The 27,029-nt window shown below is 34.8% G+C and overlaps 1 protein-coding gene across 1 annotated transcript in view; it reads left to right on the top strand.

The window, feature by feature from the left end:
• Window positions 1–22,129, top strand: part of LOC114029066 (potassium channel subfamily T member 2-like) — a 73,209-nt gene extending 51,080 nt beyond the window's left edge. The window contains exons 6-9 of the mRNA XM_027843418.1: window positions 10,131–10,205; window positions 11,515–11,598; window positions 14,361–14,455; window positions 21,934–22,129. Coding sequence (XP_027699219.1) covers window positions 10,131–10,205; window positions 11,515–11,598; window positions 14,361–14,455; window positions 21,934–22,129 — 450 coding nt within the window. The remainder of the gene's footprint in view (window positions 1–10,130; window positions 10,206–11,514; window positions 11,599–14,360; window positions 14,456–21,933) is intronic.
• The last annotated feature ends 4,900 nt before the right edge of the window (window positions 22,130–27,029 follow it).

The raw sequence follows: 27,029 nt of genomic DNA on the forward strand, positions 1-27,029 counted from the left end.
TTTCCCCTCTGTTTGCTCATGTTCCCAGCCAATTACTCTTTGTTAAGGTAGGGATCTGCTTTCAGTGTGGATGGTGTACTGCCCCAAGCTTCAGGGGTTTTCTACAGCTGTTTTCATAGATACTTTTAGGGACCTGTAAATTTTCAGTTCTTCCAAGGTGGTATGATCAAAAGAGAGGTTTCCTGGCCTGTGCTCTGGTCTGTGAGTGACCACAAGTACTCTTTTCTGCCTTGGAACTGTGAGAAGGATTCCCTCTCCACTGCTTCCACAAGCTCAGCCTCGCCAGCATTCCTCCTCACCCCAAGACTGCCACCCAGGACTGAAACTTAGATCCACACACAGGCAAAGCAAGAGAATCCTGCCTCAGTGCCAGCAGAGAGATCGCTGCTATCCCTCTCTGATCAGCCACTTGATCCCCCCACTGTCTCTGGGCACACTGTGGTGGCCACCGCAGGGCTGCACTAGAGCCAAGACTGGACTATACTCCTCTCTCAACCAGGTCTGACAGACCTTTTCCACTGACCTTTCAAGTTATCTTTGGTGTTTGCGGGTTGAGGAATCTGGAAATTGGCACAGCTGCCCATGATTTAGTCTCCTGAGGCCTGCTCCATCTGCCTGCATGGCCCACACTGAACTGCACTCCTCTCCCAGCCTAGTGCAAAAGGCCTTTCCTATCAACCATCCAGGTTGTCTTGGGCTGGAAATTTGTTTCACTCTTTTTGTGGCTTCTGCTGCTCTAGAATTTGTTTAGAATCATTTTTTACAGATATTTGGAGGGGTTTTGGGGAAAGCTCGAGCAAGTCACTGCTTTTACTGTGCCATCTTGGCTCTGCCCCAAGCAGATTTTTTTTCAAGTACCAAATCCACCAAGCCACACCCAGTACAAGGTTCCCATCTCCCTTCACAGACCAATTCTCTTCATCTATAGGAGCATTCATCAATGGAAACCCCTCTACACCAGCAAATAAAAGCATCCTTCCTTTCTCCTCTTTTCCAATCCTCCCCCTCCCCCCTTTCTCCTCATCTACTCCTTTGCAGGTTCTTTTCTTCTTGAGATCATGGGGCCGTGTTCCCCTCATTGTGAGCCCTAAATTTTATCCCAGCACATCGCATACTCCTCTCTGTCCCTCAGTTCTGCTCCCTCCCTCCCTCCCAGTTCTACAAAACAAACAAACAAAACCATTTATTCAGACAGGATGTTGCCAGGTTCTGTTCCATAATATCCCAGACCCACTTCTTTACTGTTATCTCCATAGCATTTCTGCCTTCACTCTTATCTCCTTATGTCTACTTAGAAAGGAGTTTCTCACTGGTCTCTCTATTGTCACTGTTGTTATTGTTGCCCTTGACTTCTAAATTTATTCACTCTTCCTGCATTTCTATTTGGGATGATTAATAAGCAAATAATATCTTCAGTTCTGGTTTTCCTTCTGAAAATGTTTTAAATGCCTTTTTATTACTGAACTCCATCTTTTTCATGTATAATTAAACTTAGATTTCAGAACAGGTTACCCTGGGCTGCATCTTGAGAGCCATTGCTCTTTGGAACACATCATTCCATTCCATCCTGTGTTTTATGGTGGGTACAGAATAGTCTTGCATTGTTTGAATTTCCTTTCCTTTGTATTTGAAGTTCTTTCTCATAATTGCTTGAAGAACTTGCTTCTGAACTGAGTTGTAAAATTTAATCACTATGTGTCTTGGAATTTTTAGTATTTCTGCTTTGTTCTTCTGGGAGAACTATGACCCTGAGATTATCATTATACATCCTGCCTTCCAGAATAATATGTATTCCCTGCATAAGGAATGTTTTCTTTTAATAATTTTTTCTCTTCTAGATTATCTTTCTTTCTAAGATTCTCTTCTTCTAGATTATCTTTTACTTGTGTATAATTTGCAGCCTCAATCTATTCTTTCTCTTTTGTTTCTTAGGTGAGACTTGCCATTCCAGATTCCAGTTTTATTATTCTTCCTCTTATTTTTGGTGTGCAGGTCATAAATTTTGTTCTCATAAATTCTCTTTTCTCTTTTGAATCAACCAGAAACAGCATATTATGGTTCCATATTCTCACATTCCACAGTGTCTTCTATTTCATCTAGTGTTGAATTATTTTCCTTTATTTTGTAATATTTATTCATATTAGATCTGCAGGCCATATTTTCTTCTGTTAGTACTTTCCCTCTTGATTTATCTGCTTATGTTCAATGTCTTTGAGTTTTATTTTTCCTGAGGTCCTCCGTAGTTTTAGTCTGTCCCCTCCCCCAACCCCCAGCTGATTTTCCCCTATTCAGTTTCTGACTCACCTCTGATGGCAATTTCCTTGAGGGTTGGATCTTAAAATATCTCAGCCTCCCTCCACAATAGGCAATTCATATTTCCCCAGTTTAGGTATCTGCCCCAAGAGACTTTTTGGTGATCAGAACTGGCACTAGCTGAAAGCTGTACTTTCTCCCTCAAGTTTAGTAAAGTGCTACATAGCCACACACACAGTGTCCTGTCCTGGTGACCTGTCATTCTCCCTTTGTTCTAGTTCTCTTGAAGCATTTGAAGTTCAGAGAGTTGTGATGCTGGTGCTATAAGGTTGTGCACCCTGGTATTGGCAGTTCAGAGCTTTGCAGCAGTAGTATTACAGATTTTCTCCCCCTCTCCATTCACTTTCTCTGCTCCACCCTAACCTCACTCCAGGCTTTGCTCCTGAGGGACTGTGACTGCACTGGGTTCCTTATAGCACTGGAAACCATGAGGGGAAACCAGGATGTGAAAGTGGGTTTTGTTGAAGTCCTTTGTGTCCTGTATTTGGGTCTGCTGGTACAGCCTCACTAGGATCAAAATATATCAGTTCATGACTTTTTTAAATCTCCTTTTGAATTCTGGGTGGCCTAGAGCATGGAGGCAGCTGAAATTGCTCTATCTTTTTTGCATAATTTTTGTTTTGGAGAGATGTAAGCACTGTGGGGATCAGAGAAAACATCATCCTCCATCTTGTTGTTCACATGACCCAGAATCCCCCCCCTTAATTTTATTTAATTAGATATTCCTATTAGAAAAAAAGTACTGATTATCCATATTGTTAATCTTTTATTCCTGTATGTAAGAAGTAATTCAGTATAGGGTTTCTATATCCTTTAGCACAGTGCCTTTAATTTAGCTGACAATATTTAGCAGAATTAGAAGATCAGGCAGTATTGCTTAGTAAACGGAGTGCTAGACTTGAATTAATGAAATCTGGGTTCACATTCTGCCTCTGATAATTACTAGCTGCATGACCATGTGTCTTATGAACCTCAGGTGCAACTTTCTAAGAATAAAATATATAGCCAGGGTGGGATCTAATTAAGTGGATTGCATAATAAATCTTTATATTTCCTAGAATCTTAGATTAGAGCTAGAAGGGATTTTAGAACACATTTTCTCTGTTCCAGCTTTCTCAATTGATATATGACAAAACTGAGGTCTAAGGAATAGAAATTATTAGCTCAGTATAAGAGAGCCATAAGTAGAATCCAGGTCTCCTGACTCACATTACAGGGTTCTTTTAACTATAACATGCTGCCTCTTATTATGCAATATACTTATCTATGAAAAAAAAAGATTTCCTAGGAAATTAGTTAATCTTTATGTAAGTGAAATAAAAGGTTTTAATTTAGTAAATTTCAACATAAAATACATAATTTTTAATTGTGGGATTGATATTCCTTCATGTGCCTTTTTTTTGTCATAAAACTTTCTGCTTACATAGAAAAGGATTTAAGATAAAATTTCTTATATTTTTTCCCCAAGGCTCTATTCCCCAAGAACTTCATCCTAGTTTCTTTTTACTGCTGTAATTTTCACATTATACATTCCTTTTCAGTCAGTTTCCAGAGCCAAAGTGAAGTTAAAAGTGTAGATTTTTGCTTAAATAATTTAAACATCTCTCACATCTTTTCTATGTCTACCTCTCAAACAATTAATGAAAAATTTTCTGTTTAAATGACCAAAATGTTAATAGAAATCTTCCATTTCTCTTTGTAGCAAATAAGTAAAAGTTGAGATACATTACATTGTTCTTTTTTATTAACTAAATATTAATATGTATTTTTGTAAACTAAATATTAAAAGTTGCTAAATTTTTGTTGCATTTTGTAGAATAATTGAACTGTTTCACATTTATGTGAATTCTGAATTGACTTAAAGAGAAATATATGTGATATAGTTTAATTCTTAATACTACCCATCATTTTAAAACATTTTATGATTTGTAATTACTTAACATTATGAATTTAATGATGCTTTACATAATATCTGTCATAATTTGAGGTATGGTGATTTCTTGGTTGAATATTATTTGAAATGTTTTGAAAGAGATTGAGATATGGAGCATGTAATATTTTCTTTAGGCATTTGCCTGATTTTTTCCTTCATTTTTTAGATTTGTTGATGCTTTTTAAAAAAAAACTTTAATCATTTCTCAATATATAATAAACACATCTGAAATAATGACACAGTTAGAATTTTGTCTCTTCCCCTTACTATTTATGTTACTTATACTCCATGGTACTTCATTTCCTCACCGGTAAAACAAAGGAAGTTTGATTAGAAGGTCCCTTAGGACTCTTCCAGTTTTAAATCCATGATCCTAAATCCCTGGAACTACATTTCCTCACTGGTAAAATAAAGGGGGTTGGATTAGATGGCCTCTAAGGATATTTCTAGCTTTAAATCTATGATTCTATGATTCCTACTCTAATAACTGTAATAAAGAAAAAAACAATTAAGAAAACCATCCTATTGAGGGACCAGGTCAATTCGTGTATGAAACATTCAGCATACATAATCTCTTCTTTCTATTGCCCTCTACCTTCCTCAACCTTGTCCAAACATAGGAGAGAGATAGTTATTATCATCTATCTATTTGTAACAGTGTATACTCTGAATTCAACTGCATATACCTGTTCTTTTCATTGTCGTCATTATAAATATTGATTGTTATCCTTGCTGTGCTTTATTTGCTCTACAGCTGTTCATAAATGTTGTTCCTTGCTTCTCAGAGTTGATCTTATTCATCATTTTGCGGGGAGAAATAAATATCTTTGCATTCATATGCTACAATTTGTTCAGGCATTCTCAAATCAATGACCACTCATTTTGTTTTTGGATATTTCACAACTTAGTTAATTAAGATTTATTAGGTACCTACTACATGTCAGGCATTGTGCTAAGTGCTGGGGATACAAAAAAAGAGGCAAAAACAAACAAACAAAATAAACCAAACCAAAAAAAAAAAAAAACCAGTCCCTGTTGTCAAGGAGCTCTTATTCTAATGAGGAACACAGTACGCAAATAACTTACAAACAAGATATGTACAAAATAAATTGGAGGTAATCATCAGAGAGAAAGAACTAGAATTAAGAAGGATGAGGAAGGACTTGTAGAAGGAGGGATTTTATCTGGGACTTGAAGGAAGCTAAGGAGTATTTTCTTCAATGATTGTTCTGCGGTTTTCCAAAATAACAACCTTACCTACCTTGAACAGAAATAATTTTGCCTCTTGTCTGCCAATGTTTATTCCCTTAATTTCCTTCTCTTATCATTATAGCTAGATTTCTAGTATAACAACAAATAAATAGAGGAGAAAGCAGGTATCCTTTCTTTATTTCTATGATTATGGAGGAAGTTTTAAGTGTTTCTACATTGCAGATAGTGCCAATCTAGGCTTTAAATATGTTTTTGATAATATTAAGAAGAGTCCCTTCTATGCCTATGCTTTTTAGTTTTGAAAATAGATAATATTATATATTCTCAAAGGGTTTTTCTACATCCATTGATATAATTAATAGAAATTAATAGAAATGTATGTAGTATATACAGTATTGCTCTACTCTCCAGAAAGACCTGGCTTGGAAGGGAAGAAGACCCTGCTTAAAGTCCTCCATTCTGGCACTTAATGGCTCAGTAACTCTGGGGAAGTCACTTAAATTTTCAATTATTTCGGAAGTTCTTTAAGATTTTAAGTTGCAGACAAGGTGCTGACATTTCTTGGTAGCAAGAGTTTCCTTATCTGAGAATTCCCTGTAATTGTGATGTCATTGATATAGTCCCAATCCCTATTGATATAATCATGTTTTTGTAACTTACAATTTGGCCCAAAACATTCCATTTGGACCCTAGAACCTTAACTAGGGGCATTTTTAAAAATTCAATCAGACCTAAGTGTGAATGGGGCCTGTATACTAAATTGAATCAATTAAAGCCATTGAGTAAGAGAATGAATCTCTCTAAATTGTATAAAAGGCAGATTCAGATACTAGAGGATGTAGCAAGTATGGAATAAAGGGAAGACTGAGCTATGACAGAGAAGGGAGATACTGAGGACAGTCCTTTGCTCTATAGGAATGGTAAAGAAGATGATCTAGGCTGAGGGAGGTCCCAAGAAAAGTTTGGATCTTTCCTCAGTTTCCCGTCCTGATACTTATCTATTCTCAAACACTATAATAGAGATATCATTTCCTATTTATTTACCCACATTTTCCCAATTTTACTGGGAACTGAATTTTACTAAACAAGAAAGAGCCCAGGAGTTAATTAGAGATAGATATAAAATAAAAGGTTAAGCAGAGAACGCTAGGTATTGCCTAGGTATTAGGAATTTTTCCCTAATGGAAACTTGGAGCAATTGTAACTGAATTGAGAACTTTTCATCTAACATCATCTCCTTAAAGCCAAAGACAAGGAAACCAAGGAAACCTCAGGGTACATTATATTGCCCCCTACAGGCTTAAATTGACCTTATTTTTGTAGAAGGGTGTTATTTGTGATTAGTTATATCCATATATAGTGGATACAGTATAGAGTATATAGTGACTATCTACTATCAGAAGTGGGTGGGGGGGAGGGAAGAGAATGTAAATTCATTACGTGTGCAGAGCAATGAGTTAAAAAGTATAGTTCTACCATACATTGTACAGACGGAAGTAGGATGTAAGAAGACTGGAAAGAGAGAAAGGAGACATTGTGAATAATTATAAATGTCAGAGTAGTTCGTATTTGATGATAGTAGTGATAGGGAGACACTGGGATTAACTGAGTATTAGGTTGACATGGTTAGACCTATACTTCAGGAAAATTACTTTGGCAGCTGTGTGGGGGAAGGATTGGAGTAGGAGAGATGAGGCAGGAAATCTGGTTGAAAGACTAATGCAAACTCCAGGTGAGATGACTTTTGAGGGATAGAACTTGGATTATGGCTGTATGAGTGGGAAAAAAAAGGAATATGTAGAAGAGATATTGTAGTGAATGAGTTTTTCAAGATTTGGCAACTGATAAGATGTATGATATGAGTTAAAGTGAAGAATCAAAAATGGCACAAAGGTTTCAAACCTGGATGACTGGAAGTTTGGTGCTTCCTTTGAAGTGAGAAAGTCCTAAAGAGGGAAACATTTGGCAGGAGAGATAATCCATTCTGGTTTTTTGACATGTTGAGTTTTGGATGCCTAGGGGACATTCAGTTCCAAATGTAAAAAAGTAGCTAGTGGCGAAGAACTAAAGTTTAGTACTACAGTGGGCTAGGTATTCAGGAATCATCTACGTATAGCTGATCATTGAAACCATGGAAACTGATGGACTTCTAAGTAAAAGAGTATAGAAAGAAAAGAGAGGAGGGCCAAGACAGAGACTTTGGATATACCCAAAGTGGGTGTGGCATAGATTAGATAGGATAAATTTGTAGTAGATCCAGTCAGTATAGTTTCATAATTTCTATAGTTCTTTTCAGCAGCATGTACATGTAGGAGGGAAGGAGTTAGATGTCGTGGATAATCCAGGGTTGGGATATGGCAAGGCATTTTAGTGATAGGACAAGGGAAGTACAGGATAGTGGAAAGTTGAAATGGTTCACCCTGGGTTTGATTTTAGGAAGAGGGGACAGTGTAGCCAGAACAGGGATGATGGCCTGGAAAAGTACAGAGGTGAGAAGAGATTGAAAGTCTTGGTGAACATGAAGAATAAGTGGTTCAGGAGGGATAAGGCAGAGGAAGTGATGGAAAGATAAAATATTATCATCAAGTTAGGCAATTTTGAGCACCTCTCTCCTTACTGTAATCATCACTTTATTTGACTCCTTTTTTGTTTCTATGTGGAGACAGGTGATCCAGGACCAAGTGTAATTTTTTATTCTGCCATCTTGGCTTATAGATATGTTCATTTTTTGTGCAAATAGGAAAAAAAATACCAGTAAAGTTCACTAAATTTCAAGCATGATATTCCTGCTTCTTAGACTCAGTGTGATCAATCATTCTTCTTTCCATGGTGATGTTCTTTGACCTTTTGTCATCTTCTCAGTACAAGATTATTTATTCTGAGACTAAATTCTGTAGATTTCCAAGTGGAGAATGATGTAATTGCCCCATTTACTTTATTGAGTCCTCTAAGCTACTCTTTTGTGATTCATGTAGATTCATGATGACAATGCATCAGAAGTTAATATAAGCCAGACTTACGTCCCAAGAGTAGAATTAGATGCACATAAATCGAAAAGTCTATCTATACACTTTCCTTGCAAAATACACATCACTAAATCATAGTTTTCAACTGTTCAGATTATTCTTATTTAGAAGAGTCCTATCAAATAAGTAGAACTTCCTGGAATTATTAAGTATGTTTTAAACATAGGACCACAGTCCAGAGGTCTAAGAGATCTTAGGGCATTCTAGTCTAACTCTTTTATTTTATGGATGATAAAATTGAATTACAGTGACTTGACTAGGGTCACATGTATAGTGTCAGAGATGAAATCTGAAGCTAGTTTCTCTGATTCCAGATACCATGGCAATCAAGATTAAATACCTACTGTGTGTCATGTACTGCTTTAAGTACTGGACACCATGCTAAGCATTCTTTTAAGTACTTTTCAGATATGAAATCATGCAGAATTAATAAAAAAAAATAATAAAACTTTACTAAATATCTAGCAATTTTTTGCTCACCAGACAATTCTAATAGCAATTTGTCAGTGCTGGTTTAATATTTTCATACTGGTAGCTATTTGTTTCATCCTAATAATTTCTAGTGGTAATTGATATTCCTGTGGTTCACATGGGTAAAATGTGAAATTCTGCCTTTAGTTTCAAGAATTAAATAGTTCAAGTTAAAGGCATGAGTTAATATGAATTAACTGAAATGTAATACCCAGATTAATCAATACATCAACAAATAACAATTTATTAAGTGCCTACTGTAGGCCATGTAAATAATAATGACAATAAATATTTAGTACAATAATAAATGAAAGACAGAGGCACATAGTAAATTGCTAGACTTGGAATCAGAAAGAACTGGGGTCAAAAGCTGTGTTAAATACTATGACACATACTAGCATTGTGCCTATGAATAAATCACTTCATCTCAGGGCTGTAACCACTCCATGAGACTATAAAGTATGGATGAATTGCTGGGCTGCGACAGTGGAAGGAGTTTCCATTCCTGGAGTTCCATAATAATGAAGAAAATATAGGTTCCAACTAAAATATGAAAACCCAAACAAAAATAATAGCTGATGTTTACATAGCACTTTAAGGTTTGCAAATCAATTTTCACATATTATGTCATGTCATTTGATCATATCCAGGGTCTTGTGTTCAAGCTTGAGAATCATAAAGTCAGGCATTTAGAGAAGAGCTACCAACATGCTGAAGGGCCTAGAAATGGGAATATATCAATAATATGAGGAACAGTTTAAAAGAGACATTTAGTAGAGAAATGATAGCTAACTTTGAATGCTGTCATGCATGTGATAGGAAAAACAAACAAACATTATTTTGTGTTTCTTCCAATGTAGCACCAGTAGGACAAAATTTTAATCTACAATTTTGTGCCTGTAAATGTTGTAGGATGAAAATACTATAAAAATAGTGTTCATGTAATTCCATGGATAGGAATTTATTTTCTAATTTTGCAGAAAATTATGGGAGTCAAATTGCTTATAACAGGGGTCTCCAAATTTAGTTGCTAGTATACTTTAAGCTCTAAAAATGCTGTATCATATTAACATGTACGCTACTGTAGCCAGAGAAAGGCCTATATTTAGTTATTTTTCTCTTCTTGATGGGATTCAGTATATATTTCTTCTACCTCTATTCTTTTTTCTTAAAAGGGAAATATCTGGGAGCAGATTTTACGCATCCCCTTCATCCTGGAAATCATTAATGCTGTCCCCTTCATCATCTCAGTAAGTCCCCTAGAAGGAAGAAAAACTGCATGCCATTTGAGTTAAGTTGAGTCTTTAAGGATAAAAGTTGGTAATAAATATTTAATATTTTGGATGACCGGCTATGCTTATGTCAATAAAGAAAAATATAATGAATTAACATCAGCTTGATAGATTCTGTGATTAAATGAAAATTAATGGAGATTCTGTCTATTGTTTCAGAATAAAGCTCTGCAGATAGAGAGTACTTGGTGTGGTTGGCCCATGTTTGTCCTCCTGTAAAGCTGTATATTCATAAAAATTGCTGCTTAAATATCTAGTACTAGGGTCAATAACAGAACAGAAATTGTATTTATTTTAAGAATGTTGTGTAGCAATGATAGAAGAATTGGGCAGAATAATATGATTTTTCTTACATAACTTGTGCATTTAAAATCACATTGATTTATGCATTTTTAGTTGTTCATCATAATTTACTGAACCTAATTCTCTCTCCAGTACAGAGACTGCCAGGAAATTGCCAGAAATTCTTCTCTTCATCTAGGTTTATCCATGAATATACAGCCAGTACTTTCCCATGTGCAAAAGGGAATTTCAGCTTAAATGAGCTGTTGCCTCTTTATAAAATGACTTATTGTGAATTCAGGGTTTGTAGCAGTTTAACATGAGGTGATATGTTTTTTCTTCTTCTTTCAATCATGACCTACATTGGAGTAAGCTACATGACTATTTATGGTTATAAAACTCTTGAGCAACCTCTCCAGCTGTTGTTCAGATCTGACAGTTTTTCAGTTTGAATAACTAATGTAAGCAAAACAGCTGGAGTTTTATTAAATGAAATGAGTAGTCTCTATTTAAAATTGATTGAGCATTGGATAATTCAAGGCATTTTAAAATGTTTGATGGCCAGATATAGAAGCAATGGGGGCTTTGTCCTGTCCCATTTCCTGATGCTACCAGTTGTAAAAACAAGATCCAGAGTTTAGCTAGCTTTCTACAGAGAATGGATAACAGAACTTTTTGTTTAGTTAGGCTCCATTATTTATTGGGGTGCATTTCTATCCTCTTCTTACACTTTATATTTCCCTAAGAGATACTAAGCCTTCAAAAATCGATCACAATTATCTATCTCTCATTACTACTGTTAGCTACATAACCTTCACCTTTCCCATAAGAGGAGAGGACTTTGGGTGTTGCTTTCAAATTTGTGCAGCTCTTCCATTAATGTAACTTTTTAATGCTTAATTTATTTGCATTGAAACACCTTTTCAATTTAATTGATGTCTTTTTTTTTTAACAAAAAAGGTTTTAGTTGTAATTTATTTTCCAGATATTCTGGCCTTCCTTAAGAAATCTATTCATCCCTGTCTTTCTAAATTGTTGGCTTGCCAAACATGCTTTGGAAAATATGATTGTAAGTATAAAGTTGAACTGAAATTGTGGTTCAAAAACTTTCATTATTTCAAATTTGATACTATTATTCAGATTAAACACAAGTAGATTATGATTTCAGTACCTTGTTTTATTGGGTTTTATTAGTTATTCTTTTTTGGCTTTTCCATAGCCCCTAAATAATTTATTGGTGTCAAATGCATTCAACTTAAAAATAATTTCCAACTCTTTCATATTGTAGTAAACTTAATTGTGTTTTTTTTTCATATCTTCTGTTGTGTTTATTTTACAAAAATAAAAGAAAATCTGTATCTTGAAATAAGTTTTTTAAAAAGATAATTGGGAAAGCAAGAGTGCTTGAGAAGAAAATGTCCTTGCCCAGTGACTTTGCCAAGTTTTTCCCCATCCTGACCATCTAGAGCAAAGCTAAACTGGGAATATTCCTATAATTTCAAACCATTAAGTTTACCAGTCTCTGATGCTTACTATTCCCTTTACCCTAATTCCACACCTGTTGTCTGCAACCACAATAAAATTCTGACCTGGCAGAATACAAAAAGTTCAGATGATCTTAGAGACTACTAAACTAATAACTGATTGTCCTTGTTGCTCATTTAAAGTTACTTATACACTCAAAATTATGTTCTTAGATACTAGCAGTTTAATGACATCAGGGAAATGATGTTGAAGATCATTACATTTATATAGGGCTTTCAGGTTATAATGTATTTTCCTCACAAAAATCCCAACGAGGGAGAATAATAATATACCCATTTCACAGATGAGGAAATTGAGTCTGGGAGCAGTTCAGTGACTTGCCCCTGGTCATACAGGTATTAAATTGAAGAGCCTGGATTGAAACTCGGTTCCTCCTGGTTTTTGGATCCAAGACCTAGAAAAGCAGCTAGGAAAGTGTTTGTAGTAGGTGTTTGAGACCTCTATTTGTGGTAGCCAAGTGTTTCATGAAATTTGTAAAGCAATAAAGACCCCATGGAGAAAGATAAGGTCCTTCTTTCATAGGCTCTGGTTTGCTACCTACTCTGTTTAAGAAGAATAATGCATGACCCCAAACAGATAAGTCTATTGCAGTTTTGGAAATTCAGAGCCCTAGAAGGAATACTCAGAGGGAAAAAGAGGAATGTGAAACAGAGCAAGAAATGATGAATTAGGATCTTGATGATGGATACTTTTACAGTAGCCTTTTTGTCTAAGATTGGCTCCCATAGCAGGAGTAGGACAATATCTAAGAAGTATATCAAAAGTAATTAACTAAATGAATTTTTGTTTTTATTTTCTAAATTTTAAGGAGCTAATGCTCAGTAGCTGAAAAAAGAAAATGAAATTTCCAAGTGGCATATAGGGCATTAATGGGTAATATCTACCATGAGGTTTTATATGAGGAAGAAACAAGAACACCATGGCCAAGGTTACATTAGAAAATAAAATCTTGTGGGGGAAGACAAATATGTTTCAGACATATCCTAACAAGTGTGTTCTGACACAAGTTTTGGTTGTCAAAACATTTTAGAGAACATTTGTGTTTTCATAAGTGAGCAAATGCTTAAAACAAATTCTATCCTGCAGTCACTTGGGTCTCATGTAAGCTCTCAGCCAATGATTAAGTAATGTAATAGGGGAGTGACTGACTGTGGAATATTTTGCATGGCCATTTGGCTGTCTTTCTAATTGTCCAAAGGGAAATATTTGTTTCACTAAAAACAGATTACATAAATTACATTTAAAACAAAATAACCTTCTGACAACTCATATTACAAATAGTTACTTGGGAAAGTTACATAAATGAGAAAAATAACCCATTGATTCAAATTAAAATGGAGATATAGTTGGTGTAATACAGGCAATGCTCATTTATGCCTGGATTACCCATTTTGGAAATATTTTTGCCCTTAGCTTCTCCCTACTCATGATGATCTTTTGTCCCTTTTTCTACTCATTAGTCCTTCTCCCAGAAGGAAAGCAGAGTAAGGCTAAGAGATGAGCCTCAAATCAGTCAATGAGTTTTCTTTAAAAATGAGGTCTGTTAGAGAAAAGGTTAAGTTTTAAAAGGATCAATGAATTTTTATTTGTCAAGTTATTATCATAATTCAAAATTAAAGTTGATTGTATATTTTCATGCTATTATCTCTCCCTTCCTTTGGATACTCTATTTTTTTTTTAAGAGAAAGGCTTTCCATTAGCATTTGTCCAACAAGAAGCTATGATTCCCAGAGGACTAGAAAAGAAGTGCTGAGGGGTTTAGGAAGAACAGATTTATAAACCTTCAAACAATTTTTTGATAATGGCATCAATGAATGCTTCATTTTCCAACTGGGATGACCTTTGTCAGCTACTGCATCCTTTCCTTGTTATGACAGTTTAACTAACTATATATGAGATGTGAGGAGCTGCCCAGCATAATATATAAAAAGATGGCCAATGAATTAGGAAAACCTGTATTCAAGTGACGCCTCTGATGCTTATTGAATGCGTGACCCTGAGCAAATCATTTAGCCTCTCAATTCTGCAGGGGACTCTTTAAGACCATTATCTGCAGAATAATTGCTGATTTGCATTGGCAGAGAGGTAGTTCCCTTAGTGGAACTCCCAGGTCTAGGCCAAACAATGATTGTAATAACAGAGAGCCAAAAAAAGGTAGAGGTACAGTGAGATTTCTACACAAATATTTTCTGAATAATGTGCGTGTTTTGGAAGGAAGATACTGTAGGAAGTGATGTAATTTTTACATATTCCAAGAGTAACTACTTGTCTTTACTTTTACTTTAGAATGATCTTCATAGAGCCATTCAGCGGACACAATCAGCAATGTTTAATCAAGTTTTGATTTTAATATCCACATTACTTTGTCTTATCTTCACCTGGTAAGATGCAAAGTAGTTTTTTTTTTTGTTTTTTCAACTTGGTGATGAGTCATTTATAATACATGTGTTGATTTTTTTCTGGAAAATGTGGGAGTTTTTTAAAATCAATTTTTCATTAATAGTTGGTTTAAAAGAGCATTAGTAATTGGTGTTTGTTCTGAGAAATGAACATTATGAAAAGAAGCAAATCCTATATAGAAATAAAAATAAGTTGCAGGTTTGTTTGTTTTTACCTTTCAAAGAGAACAAGTGAACATAACTCTCATACAGAAATATTAATTTCATCTCAGACATTTTACCAGACATGTATGCATTATTTACCTCTTTCCTCAGGAAGAGGATAGTCTACTTTAGTAGAGACAAAGTGAAATAGAGAAGAGAAGCTTGGTTTGAAGTATGAAAGCTCTGGGTTCAAGTCCGGCCTTTCACATGTTCTTGCTGTGTGACCACAGACAAGTCACTTAACTTCTGAGTCACTTTCTAAGACTATAAATTGTCTACAACTTTCTAATCTACAGTATTTACACACTGAAAATACCCTACATCAATGAAATGAAATATTCAAATAAGCACATTCCCTCCAAAATAAATAAGCTATTAATTTTATTTAGGGAAGAGAGAATGTGGTCAATCTATCACTAATTTTGACTTTTTTTTAAAAAATAAAAATGGCTATTGTTGACCAGGGTGAGCATGGACATTGATTATTGTTTTATTGCTTGTGCTTTTTAGATGTAGCAAATGACTCTATAGTAGGGGAAGAGTCTGCTATGTGCCTGGCACTGTGCTAAGCACTTTACAAATATCTCATTTTATCTGCACAAAATAAGGAATCTAAAAACTATTAAATTTAGTTGATCAATATTAACTGTTAAAATGATGCTTTGGTCTGTTACACTTCTTGTGACTATTAACATGTGTCAAATTAACTGGGTAATTACTTTGATTACTACCCAGTCTCCTTCTCTGTATGCTGTGTGAACCTAACTCAAGATATCTGAGGCGGGAAGGATATATTTAGAAATTATCCATAAACCAAACACTCTAAATCTACCTACTAAGTGCTAAAAGTGCTTGTTCTCTTCATTGGCTTTGAATGTTGTGTTTCCATTTAAACAGGATAAAAATGTTCATGAAAAATGCAATATATTCAAAAATTCTTTGTTCACCGAATATTTTATTGAAAACTAGATGATACAAGCATTATAAGCCATTTTTGTCATAACTTGTGGATTTTCTTTGGACAGCTAAAAAAGAAGGATCCTGCACCTTCTTTCTTAGTCTTTTAAAGCATAAGGATCTCCAAAAAGAAAACTGTCATTTCAGATTGTTTTCACCAATGCCATCTTATTCATGATGATGTTTCCATGAAGTCGTAGGCATGGAAAAAAAAAAAACAAAAACAAAAAACAAACACTCGTGAATAAGTGTCAAGAATGGTCTGGAATTTAGTTTTATTCTAGGATGCAAAGCTATGTCTACCAACATTCATTAAGTCATAAGCTGATATTTCTATATGAAATGGTATGTTGTATTTGTAGGCCTCTGCTACTCTGACTATGGAAAAAAACAAACAAAAACAAAAAACCCCAGAAAATGAGAAGATGACCACTGATAATTGCGTCTGTTTTAAAGCAGTCCCAGATACAGGCAAACTCATTATGTATCCCTGTGTACTGACCTGGATTTGACTTTACTAAAAAAGAAAAAATAAGATAAAAAAGTAAAAGCACTCAGTAATACAATTGCAATATGTAAGATAGATTTTTTTGTACCAGCAAGACTTAATAAGTCTTCTTAAAATTAATAAAAAATTAATGTTAATTTATGAATACCTAGATAATTTTTAGAAGATATAAGCATATTTTAGGACTGAGAAGATACTAAAATATCTCCCCAGAAAACTTGGTACATTGGAATTCTGCGTCTTGCATCTTTAGGCTTCTTCCTCCAATGGAATAACTGACTTCCAATCTCATGTCTGTAACTGCCAATTGGATATCTCAAACTGGATGTCCCATAGACATCTTAAATTACTGTGTTCAAAATAGATCTCATTGTCTTTTCCCAGACATTCTCCCCTCTTCCCAAATTCTCTTTCACTATTGACTATACCACTATCCTAATTGTCCAGACTCCTAGTCTTCATGTCATTCTCAATTCTTCATGTTCATTCACTCCCACATATTTAATCTGTGGTCAAGTCCAGTTACTATTACCTTCTCAACATCTCCCTTTTATATCCTCTTCTCTCTACTGACCCAACCACCACTCTGGTGCAAGCCATCATCACTTTACTCCTGGACTATTATAGTAGTCCATTTGTTGGCCAACTTTCCTCAAAATCCTCTCCAGTCCATGCTCTAGTTAAATGTCAAAATGATTTTCCTAAAGTGCAGATATGGGCATGTTGCCACCTTCTTTCACCCACCACGCCCTGAAACACCAGTGGCTCCTTATTACCTCCAGGATCAAATATAGTAATCTCTGTTTGGCTTTTAAAGTCTTTAACAACCTGGCCCCTTCCTACCTTTCCAATCTTCTTATGCTTTAGCCTCTTCTCTTTAGTCTACAATCTAATCCAGTGTCACTGGCTGCCTTGCTCTTCCTCAGGAATGCCACTTATCTCTCAGATCCATCTATTTTTAATCCCTGTCTCCTTTGCTTGGACTGCTTTACCTTTTTGTCTCTTCTTCTTGATTCCCCCATTCAAGATTCAGCTGGAGAGGTAGCTTCTGAAAGATACCTTTCCCAGTCTCTTCACTTACCCTGTCACCCCTCCCATTATTTCTAGTTTACCCTGCATATATTTTATGTATGTAGTTGTTTACATGTAGTTTCCCCTAACCCCCATTAGATTGTGAAATCCTTGAGGACAGAAATTTTGTCTTTCTGTTTTGTTTTTGTTTTTGTTGGTATATTTTGTCTTTCTTTGTTTCTTCAGGCAGTCAGTCAATAAACATTTGTGAAACATTTGCTGTGTGCCAGCATTGGAGATACAAACATAAGCAAAAAAAAAAAAAAGTATCTGCCCTCAAGGATCTCATAGTCTAATGGGGGGAAGGACAACATGCAGACAACTACATAGAAGCACTTAATAAATTCTTGCTGTTGTTTAAATATAAAAAATAGGAAATATGTAACTATTAGAAAAGTAGTTTTCTTGTTAAAAGAAAGTATAATATAACTATATATCATTAATTGTAAAAGGCAACTGGTACTATGTGTTAAAAGTAAAGAATTCTACAACAAGAACACTGCTCTGCACAGAGTAGGCACCTAATGAATATTTACTCAATTTTATTTGAATTGAATCAATTGATGTGGTGTTGTTTCAGGGTTCCTCAGAGAATTTGGAGCTGAAAAGTCCCTCAATGGGCATCTAATTCATACCAAGCCTAGCAGTTTTATGTGGAGGAAGGAAGGCTTAGGGAACATAAGGATTGAGATTTAATAGCTGTTTTCAAGTATTTGAAAGTACAGGAGATAATTGTTTTGCTCTGTTGGTCCCAGGAGGCCAAACCAGGATCAACAGCTGGAGTTACAGAGAGTTATAATTATACTTGATACAAGCAAAAATTCTTCAGTGATTAGATTATTCCAAGGGGAAATGGTCTACCTCAAGAGAAAGTACTTTCCCCTTCATTAGAGATCTACATACCAAGGCTGGATGACTACATATCTGGAATATTTTGAAAGGGATTCCTATTCAAGCATTGGTTGAACTAGATGGTCTTTGAAATCCCTTCCAACTCTGAGATTCTGTGATTCTACATTTAGAAATCAGTAAAATTGATATTTCTGGGTCTCATTCCACCAGCTGAAAAATTAGCATAACATTTGTAAGCATAACATTGTGTTCTTTATTTTTAAGTATTTGCCCTTAGCTACTGATTGGAGAAGTTTGTGAAGGGCAGTTATTAGTATGCAAAATACTCTCTTGTTCATGAACTCAAGTTTTTCTGATTCAGCTGCCAAGCAAATAGCCCTTTGTAAATAGATATAGTAAAAAGATATCCCTTCTGTGATGATGGAGAAATGTTATAATTCTTTTTCCATACTGTTATTATGCATCACACATAATTATGATTACAGAGTAGAAGGAAATTTCATAGAATTTGGATTTCTACCATATTCAATGATAATCAATATTAAAAAAAATTGATAAGGTAAAACAAAGTTCAGCCTTAAAAAGAAAAAGAAAGTTCAAAAAGTGTCTGGAATTCTGAAGCAATAACACAAGTTCCCCTCTAAATCTTATCCAATCTAAATATACCTAATTCCTTCAAATGGAAGCTCTTCACCATCTTATTAACCCTCCTCTTGATGCTCTCCGTATTTTCAATAACCTTCCTAAAAATGTGGGGCTCAGAAATGAAAATGCTACTCTATTATGTGCTCTGACTAGGGAAAAGTTCAGTTGGGCTGTCTTATACTTCTTAATTCCTGGATGTGACACTTTTCTTAAAGTAGCCTAGGATAACATTAGCTCTGTTCACTGCAATATCAATAAATATGATCTTCTTAAAGGCAAGCACTCTTTCATATTTGACTTTGAATCCTAGTAACTTGCATGCAGGTGGCATCTAATAAATGCTTGTTGAATTGAATATCACACTGACTCATATTGAGTTTTCAGTCCAATTATTCCCAGACTGTCTTGACTGTCTTTCAACAAAGGGCTGTCCAGCTTTGCTTCCCTGATCTTACAAAGGTGATTTTTTGGAACCTATATATAAGGCTCTACATTTTTCCCTATTGACATTGATCTCCTCTGATTTGGCCCAGTATTCTAGCCTATCAAAGACTTTCTAAATCCTTATTGTTGTTCAGTGTTTTTGCCATGTCCTGCCCCTTTGTGTCAGCCAGGTACTGCTCTTAGTTTTGCCCTCTGGGTCTAGGCAGAATAAAATTAATTTCAAGTTTCCTTGAAATGCTGTAGTTACATGAGTAACATTTACATCCATGGAGAGCTGTCTGTTTTACTTTGAATCTAGAATCATAATAAATTGCAGGAAACTATAATTGTCCTACAGGTAAGGAAAACAGCAAAAACAACAACAACAATTTCCTAATAATCAGAGCGATTCAGAAATAAAATGGGCTCTTTTGGAAGGTGGTGGGTTCTCTTTATTTTTTAAAGTAATTTTTAAAAATCAGTTTTATGTTCCCTTAATCTCTGAACATATTTTCTCTATATGATGAGCTATTCCTTGTAATGAAAATATTAAAAAAATTCAGAAAAAAACTAGCAAAACATCAACAAATTCTGACAGTATATATGCTATTCTCCATTTGTTGTCCCCCACATTGTCAAAGAAGGGAGAGAAGTGAAGTTTCTCATCTCTTTAGGGCCAAGAAGAAGCACTTAGCTTCTTCTTATTGCTTTTTTTCCAATTACATTGTTTGGTCACTGAAAATAAGATTTTCCTGGTTCTTCTTCTTTTACTCTACATTGCTTCTCTGAAATCTTCACGTCTGACATTTCTTATGATACATTAATATTCCATTACATTTACTTATCACTTAGCTATTCCCTAGTCAAATCAATTCTTTTTTGGGCGAGTTATCTTTCATTGGAGGTCTGTTTCAGGCAAAGGTTAGCTGACTACTTCTTAGTATATCATAGAGGGAATTTTTTTTCAGTTTATATTGTGTTAGATGGCTACCAATGTTTCTGCCAACTCTGAAATTCTGTGATGTATGAGTAGGTTGAGCCCAGGAAGTAAAGACAACAATATTACCACAAATTACTATATAGATTGAAAAGAATTTCAATCACAATGCCTTTAGCAACTTTGTAGAATTAGGTAAATTGATGATATTTATATAAAGGAACAAATAGACAAGAATATCAAAGAAATATTATGAAGAAAAAGAAAAGGGAGACTTGCAATGTCAGATCTCAAGTCATAAAGTAAACTCATATTTAGCAAATTTGTCTAATTTTTATAGACAGAATATTTATTGGGATAAACTAGGTAATATATTATACATATATGTCAATATATTTATATGATAATAGACTACTGTTGGTAGGGTAATATAATATACAGCATATACATACAACATATATATGATTTATATATCTATATTTGATATTGACCTACTATTGATATAATGTTATATACAGTATACACACACTTATGTACAGCTATTATATTTGCCTATTTTTCATAGGAAAGGTGGTCTAAATTATTTTTCCTATAATAATAATAATGGAATTTTGCTAATCCATCTTAACTTTAGCTGGGTCCCCTTTTGAACCAATGATTCACATTTAGGAGACAGCTGGCTTAGATTTTTTAGATTCAGTGTCTGGCTGTGAAACAAAGCCAAGTACACTGGTGCAAATGGGATCAAACACATGACTTCGGCTTGTTATAATGTTCACTGAATAGAAGAGAATAAAATTGAAAAGATTTAACCATATATTCTAACCAACTGAGCTCTCTGGCAACAGATTCTTATAGCTGCTGTATCAAATAAAAAAGCAGCAAATTCAATTATTCAGTGGTCTCATTTTTGCTGTTGTTTTTGTCTCCTTGTTTTCTATATTTTCATGTCTATTTTAATGAATTCAGCATTCTTCATATAATTATTATTTATGAGTATGTGATTTATATCAGAAGCCATTTTAAAAAGATGTATATTTTGCATTTTAGTCTAAATTTAATACCTGAATAAATACAACAATGTCCTGCTGGGGCAGAAACTAAATTCACCCATCTGTTTTGTAAAAGTTTAGACTACTTAGAAGTGATTAATGCTCCCTGTCCAAGTTTATTTGAGACTTTCTTGGTAGGTGTTCACTTATTAGTGAGCATTTGAAGTGGATCATTGAAGGACTGTCATTAGTATGCAAAGAACTTGCTACTGATTCAGCTGTTAGGCAAGTAGCCCCTGGAGAACAGATACAGTGAAAAGATAAGGACTATTGATTGAAGCAGGTGGATTAATATACCGTAATGGCATTTATCCTCAAGCCTTTGATGTTTGATTCACACACAGTTCATTTTCTTATAATTTAATTTTATACCAGCCAAGAATGACAGTCACAAAGAAGTTTGAAATGGATGCTATAAACTGCTGACTAAGGCTAGATTTATATAACATTTTCTAACACAGAAATATGGTCAGTGAATTAGCTGGACGATTCAGGAGAAACCAATATGTTTTTGGCCTTAGCCGGCAGTCCAGGTAAAATTAATGTTGAGAGGGCTGATTTAACTGGAAAATAACTATACAGAACTGGCCTAAAGTTATTTCTGCAGATCTTCATGGTTTTGCTCAACCAAACTCCCAGGATTGAGTTGCCATTAATTCTCAGATTTATCTTTGGTGTGTCTTTCTCACACTAGGGATCGATTTTACATTGCTTTAGATGCATTTGTTATCGTGGCATTTTCTTAGTAAGAGATTAGGTGTGGTAAAAACTTATTTAAATCATGACATTGCCATGAGATTACTGGGACTAGTTCAGGATTCCACAACAAATGGCCCACGAGGCAGCACTTAGGATGGCTGTCACGTGACGCGTGGCAAGCCAGACCACGGCGATTGGTCGCTGTGGGTCACGTGACAGCCAACAGCCTTCCTGTGATGGGGCGGGCCATAAATTGTGCAGGTCAGGAGGAGACATTCTCAATGGTCCCCGCTTCAGGTGACCATTGAATTAATCAGTTTCATGTAGTCTAGTTCTATTCTTTTAAGAAGAACCATGCATAAACTATACCTTATGAATGAGAGCAGAACTATTTCAGGTAGAACTCCTTAATCTAAGCTTGAAAAGGTGCTGTTGTTTGCAAGCTATCTTCATTTCTTGACCTGTGGATGTGAACTGGAAACCCATAGGACTATGTGCCTTAGGATTATTTCTTATCTTGTGGTGGCTTAATTGCTCAATTCTTCATGGATCTGATTTTATTAAGGTAGATATTCCTACCACAGATTCAGGTCACAATTGCTATATTATTTGATAGTCAAATGAGCTGGAGAAGGAAATGGCAAACCACTGTCTTTGCCAGAAAACCCCACATGGGGTCAGGAGAGTTGGACACAACTAAAATGACTCACAAACAACAAGACTTATTAGTTAATCTTCAAGAATTACTATTGCTGAAAACATTTTCATTTCATAGCCTATCTGATAATGAAATGCTCTCAACTTAACTAAGGTAGTATTCATATTATAATAATAAATGGTAATAATAGCATTTATATTGTTTGTTAGGATTTGCAAAGTGTTTTAAAATATCTGATTTTATCTTCACAGAAATACTTGGAGATAAGTGCTATTATTATTCCCATTTTACAGATGAGAAAACTGAGATAGACAAATTAAGTGACTTGAGATTTGAAAATTGTCAGTAGTCCATAATCGAAGTGTTTCCAGCTTGGTTGGGTCTACTACATTGCCATTTCCTTTGGAAATGAATGACCTCAATGCTATGAACAAACTTTGGAACCATTGTTCTTTTTGTCCTGAAGCTTCTTATATATTCATGATAACCTATGCAGGGACTACAACCATAGCCTCTGGGGAACTGTATCACAGTCCAGCTAGAACCATAAAAGTCAATGCCTCATCTCTATAAAAACTGAGTCAAATTCAGTTATTGTGAAATTCTTTTTTTCCTTTCTTTGCCCTCTTGACTAATTAAAATGCTCAAGAGATTCCAAAACAAATGCTACTTTCACTCTCAAATACACAATGCAGATGTATTAGCTAACACCTTGCTTCCTCACTGATCACTGTCATAAAACCCTTTGAAGGGAGAAAAATTAGTGAAATACTAAGGGTGCAGGAATGAGGGCCCCCCACATGGCAAAGACATTGGCATAAGAGAGAAAGCAAAGTAGTTGAACCACCACGGGAATGGACAAGGACAGACATGGTCATGGTGTACAGGAAGTATATTGTCATTGTCATCTCTGTATGGCATTGGGGGGGGTGTTTGGAGAAAACAAATAAGTAAAACAAAAGCAGAAGGTATTGCAGGTGTGTTGGGGAGTGTGCAGGCAAAGGGAATAGTTCAGTCTTTGTAATTCTGCAAAAAGTTGAGCTATTAGGGATTGCTAAATTGAATGAATAAATGAATGAATGAAGGATGTAAATTATCCTTACTACCACCAAAACTTTAAATAAAATTGATGAATTTTTCTCTAGTGAGAATATCATTACTCAAGTACCTAAGTTGCCAACTAGTTCGTTACATTTATTTACTGTCCTAAAATCACGAAGTGGTGGAACCAGGGCTGGTACCTATTTCTCCTGATTCAGTCAGTGCTGTGTCTATCAACTATGCTGCTTCTAATGTGTTCCAGTCACAATTGAATTATTTACATAGATTATCAGGGTAGAAACAGAGTGTTATCTTTGCAACATTTTAAAAGGGTTGTAAATATGACTCAGGTAGGTACACAAATCTCTTGAAGATAGTTCCCAAATTATATTGCAAACCCTTAACAGAGTAAGATAAAAGGTGAGGAAAAATTCAAAACAATCCCCTTCCCAAATAGGGTGGATTTAGAAGGATACAATTTGCCATTGTATACCTTTCCTTTACTTCATGTCATAAAGTTTATGGATCCCCAAACAACTTTATCCTGTTTTTGTATATCAAGTAGCAGTTGTCTGATTTGGTCATTAAGAACAGGCTCTGGCACAAATTAGGTGGCATTTACATTGGCTGAAGTCTGATTTCTGCTTCAATTTCATGATGATAATAGTAATGGTGATAATAATAACAATACCTGACATTTATATAGGGATTTAGAGTTGTGATGGTGATATAACTAGCAACCTAAAAATAAAGATTTTAAGTTCTTTAAATGAGATAAACAATATAGACCAGTGGGGAAAGCTAGGTTATGTTTCAGTCCTTTTTGACTTTGCTCTTAAGGGCATAATTAACAGGCTAACTAGCTCAGTATTTTGTATCTATTCAATTAGTTCTTACAAAATCTCTCTCTACCTATATAGTGAAAACATAGTCAAACTTTCTATGATCCTATGATTTCTCATATGAATAGTTCTCCAAAGGCTAATGTGGAAAATAAGGAGACCCTGTAAGAGGCTTAAGGTAATGTGAAAGCCTCTTCTTTTTATGACCTTTTGCCTTCTGTACGTGGCTCAAACTCCTTTGAATATACTCTTGGACTCCTAGACCAAAAGACAATCTTAGAATGAATGGATTTCTGGCTGATGTGTCACTTAAAAACTTAAATGGAAACTTACTAGTTCCTGTACTGTGGGGGTTGTCAGGTAGCCTTTCCTGGCATCTGCCCACTTATGAACTATTGCAGGCAAGATAAGCATATACTTGTTTCTCTTTTTCTTTGATCTTCCTGAGTGCCTTTTATGTACACTACAATAAATCTTGGCCTATTAGCATTCTCTCATTGGAGAATCTGCCACATGAATTTCTAGAAAGCTATTTTTTAGTTTCTCTCCCTGCCTTCTACTGAACCCCTACACAAACAAATAATCAGGGAACACAATTCCCTTTTATTCAGTCACCTTTCCATGTGGCATCATTTGAACTAAAATCCATAGATATTCCCACTGAGGCTTTCCTTGTCTAAGAAGTCCAAGTGTATGCTACCACCCTACCAAATTTAAAAAGAAAACAAAAACAAAAACACAACAAAACAAAACAAAAAAAAAACTACTAACTTGTTTAGTTCTCAAAATCTCCAGAGGCACATTTTCAGGTTGGGAATATCACATCTATCAACATCTCTGGAAAATTAATGTTACTCCCAAAGGATTTCTATAGTATTGATTGGACCTAAGAAATATATCTGTTATAAAATACTACATTAAGTTAACTATTAACATACTACATTAAGTTAACCATGTTTCATTTCCATGGAAAAATAATTTATGTTTAAAGCTTTAGAAAGTGAATCAACATTGTTTTGTTAAATCTTCTGAACCCTATTTGTGATTTTTATTTCTAATTAGCTGTGAAGATAAGATAAACAAATCAGAAAAATAAAACTCTCCTTAATAATATGCCTCTTGAGAGTGCTTCCTGGCAAATTAGGTAATTTCTTAGTTAATCTTTTTTTTCTTCCCAATTCTCCTCCAGAGATTGTAGTGCTTACCTCAAATCCCCCAGGATTAATAACTCACCCACAGCAGAATCAATGTCTCTGATAATTAACTTCAATCACCTCTGTTCCCAAACTACTTGCTTCTCCATTGTGCAATTTCCTAAGACACTTTTCCAGAAATTATTGAAGGGAGCTCAAATCTACTACCTAGGCTTCTCTCTATCACAAAAAAAGCATCAGAAACACATCTAAGGGAGTGTGTTGGGCAGCACCAAGGTCAACTTGCTCCTGAGCATTTGACTTTTCACACACACTTGAATATGGAGAAATTTTAAAAGGAATTATTTCAGGGAAATGGTCATTATTAGAAAAAATTATCATAAAGTCACAGTTTATGTCTTTCCTTCATCATGTCACCTAAATTGTTATAAGTTACATTTATTTCATATACATCATGGTTAAAAAAAAAAGCTAGTAGCTTGTTTTTGTCACCAATGAAATGGCGGTATATTCAAATTTGGATAAAAAGGGGCTCAGGGACATATAAAAAGTGCAGAGGAGGAGTTAGGTCCATGTACCCCTAACTTCAGACTAAGGGCAATGTATAGAAAATAGAAAGAAGCAAATTGAGGCTGGATGCCAGGAAAAAGCTTCCTAACAAGTGGCACCTACTGATAAGTGAAATGGGTTGCTTTGGAAGGTAATGGTTTCCTTTCAATGGAAGTCTTTGAGCAGCAATCACATGATACTTTGTTGAGTATGTGGTAGTGAGGATTCTGTTTTCATTATGGGTTGGACTATATGGCTAACATAACCATTCTAAAATTCTCTGATTATCTAAAGATAAAAATTGTTTTTAGTGTGGACTAAAACATTTATCTTTGTTGCTATTTATACCTCTGACTAGTGTGCTGTTTTTCCAATAAAAATATTAAAGAAGGACAAGCCTGCATCTTCTCTTGGATAAACAGAATTAAAGTGATTGAACAAATTTATAGGGTTTGCAGAAATTGTGTTCTGGTTAATTATATATTTGGTTTAAAAGAAAGATATCAGATGTGGTAATCAATGCATAAATTATTGGTTTTTAGATAATAAAAATATAATAAAATAGAATTATCACTAAAACCGATGTTGACACTTTTCAATGTTTTTTGTTCATTTGCTTTATAATTAAGAAAATATTTTAAGATTTTTGAATATCTTTGGGCTGTGATTTTAAAGATCAATTCTCATGGTATACTCTCATAGCTACAGAATATATAGAAAAAAAATTAGGTTGGTATTGATCATAAATCATGTTCCGGAGGTCTATAATTTGAAAACCTCTCTGGTTACTGATTTTTTAGAATATCATTTATCTTTGTATCATATTTTCAGTGTAGAAAAAAAACTAACGCTAAGTACCTGAGATTTCCATTTATGTTATGGATAATTATAACCATTTTATTTTGATATTGGAAAATGTGAGGTTATGACTTTATTTTTATGGTTTTAATCTGCTTCAGTGCTT

This window comes from Vombatus ursinus, unplaced genomic scaffold (assembly GCF_900497805.2).
Source record: "Vombatus ursinus unplaced genomic scaffold, bare-nosed wombat genome assembly UNPS02014909.1, whole genome shotgun sequence".
NCBI lineage: Eukaryota > Metazoa > Chordata > Mammalia > Diprotodontia > Vombatidae > Vombatus > Vombatus ursinus.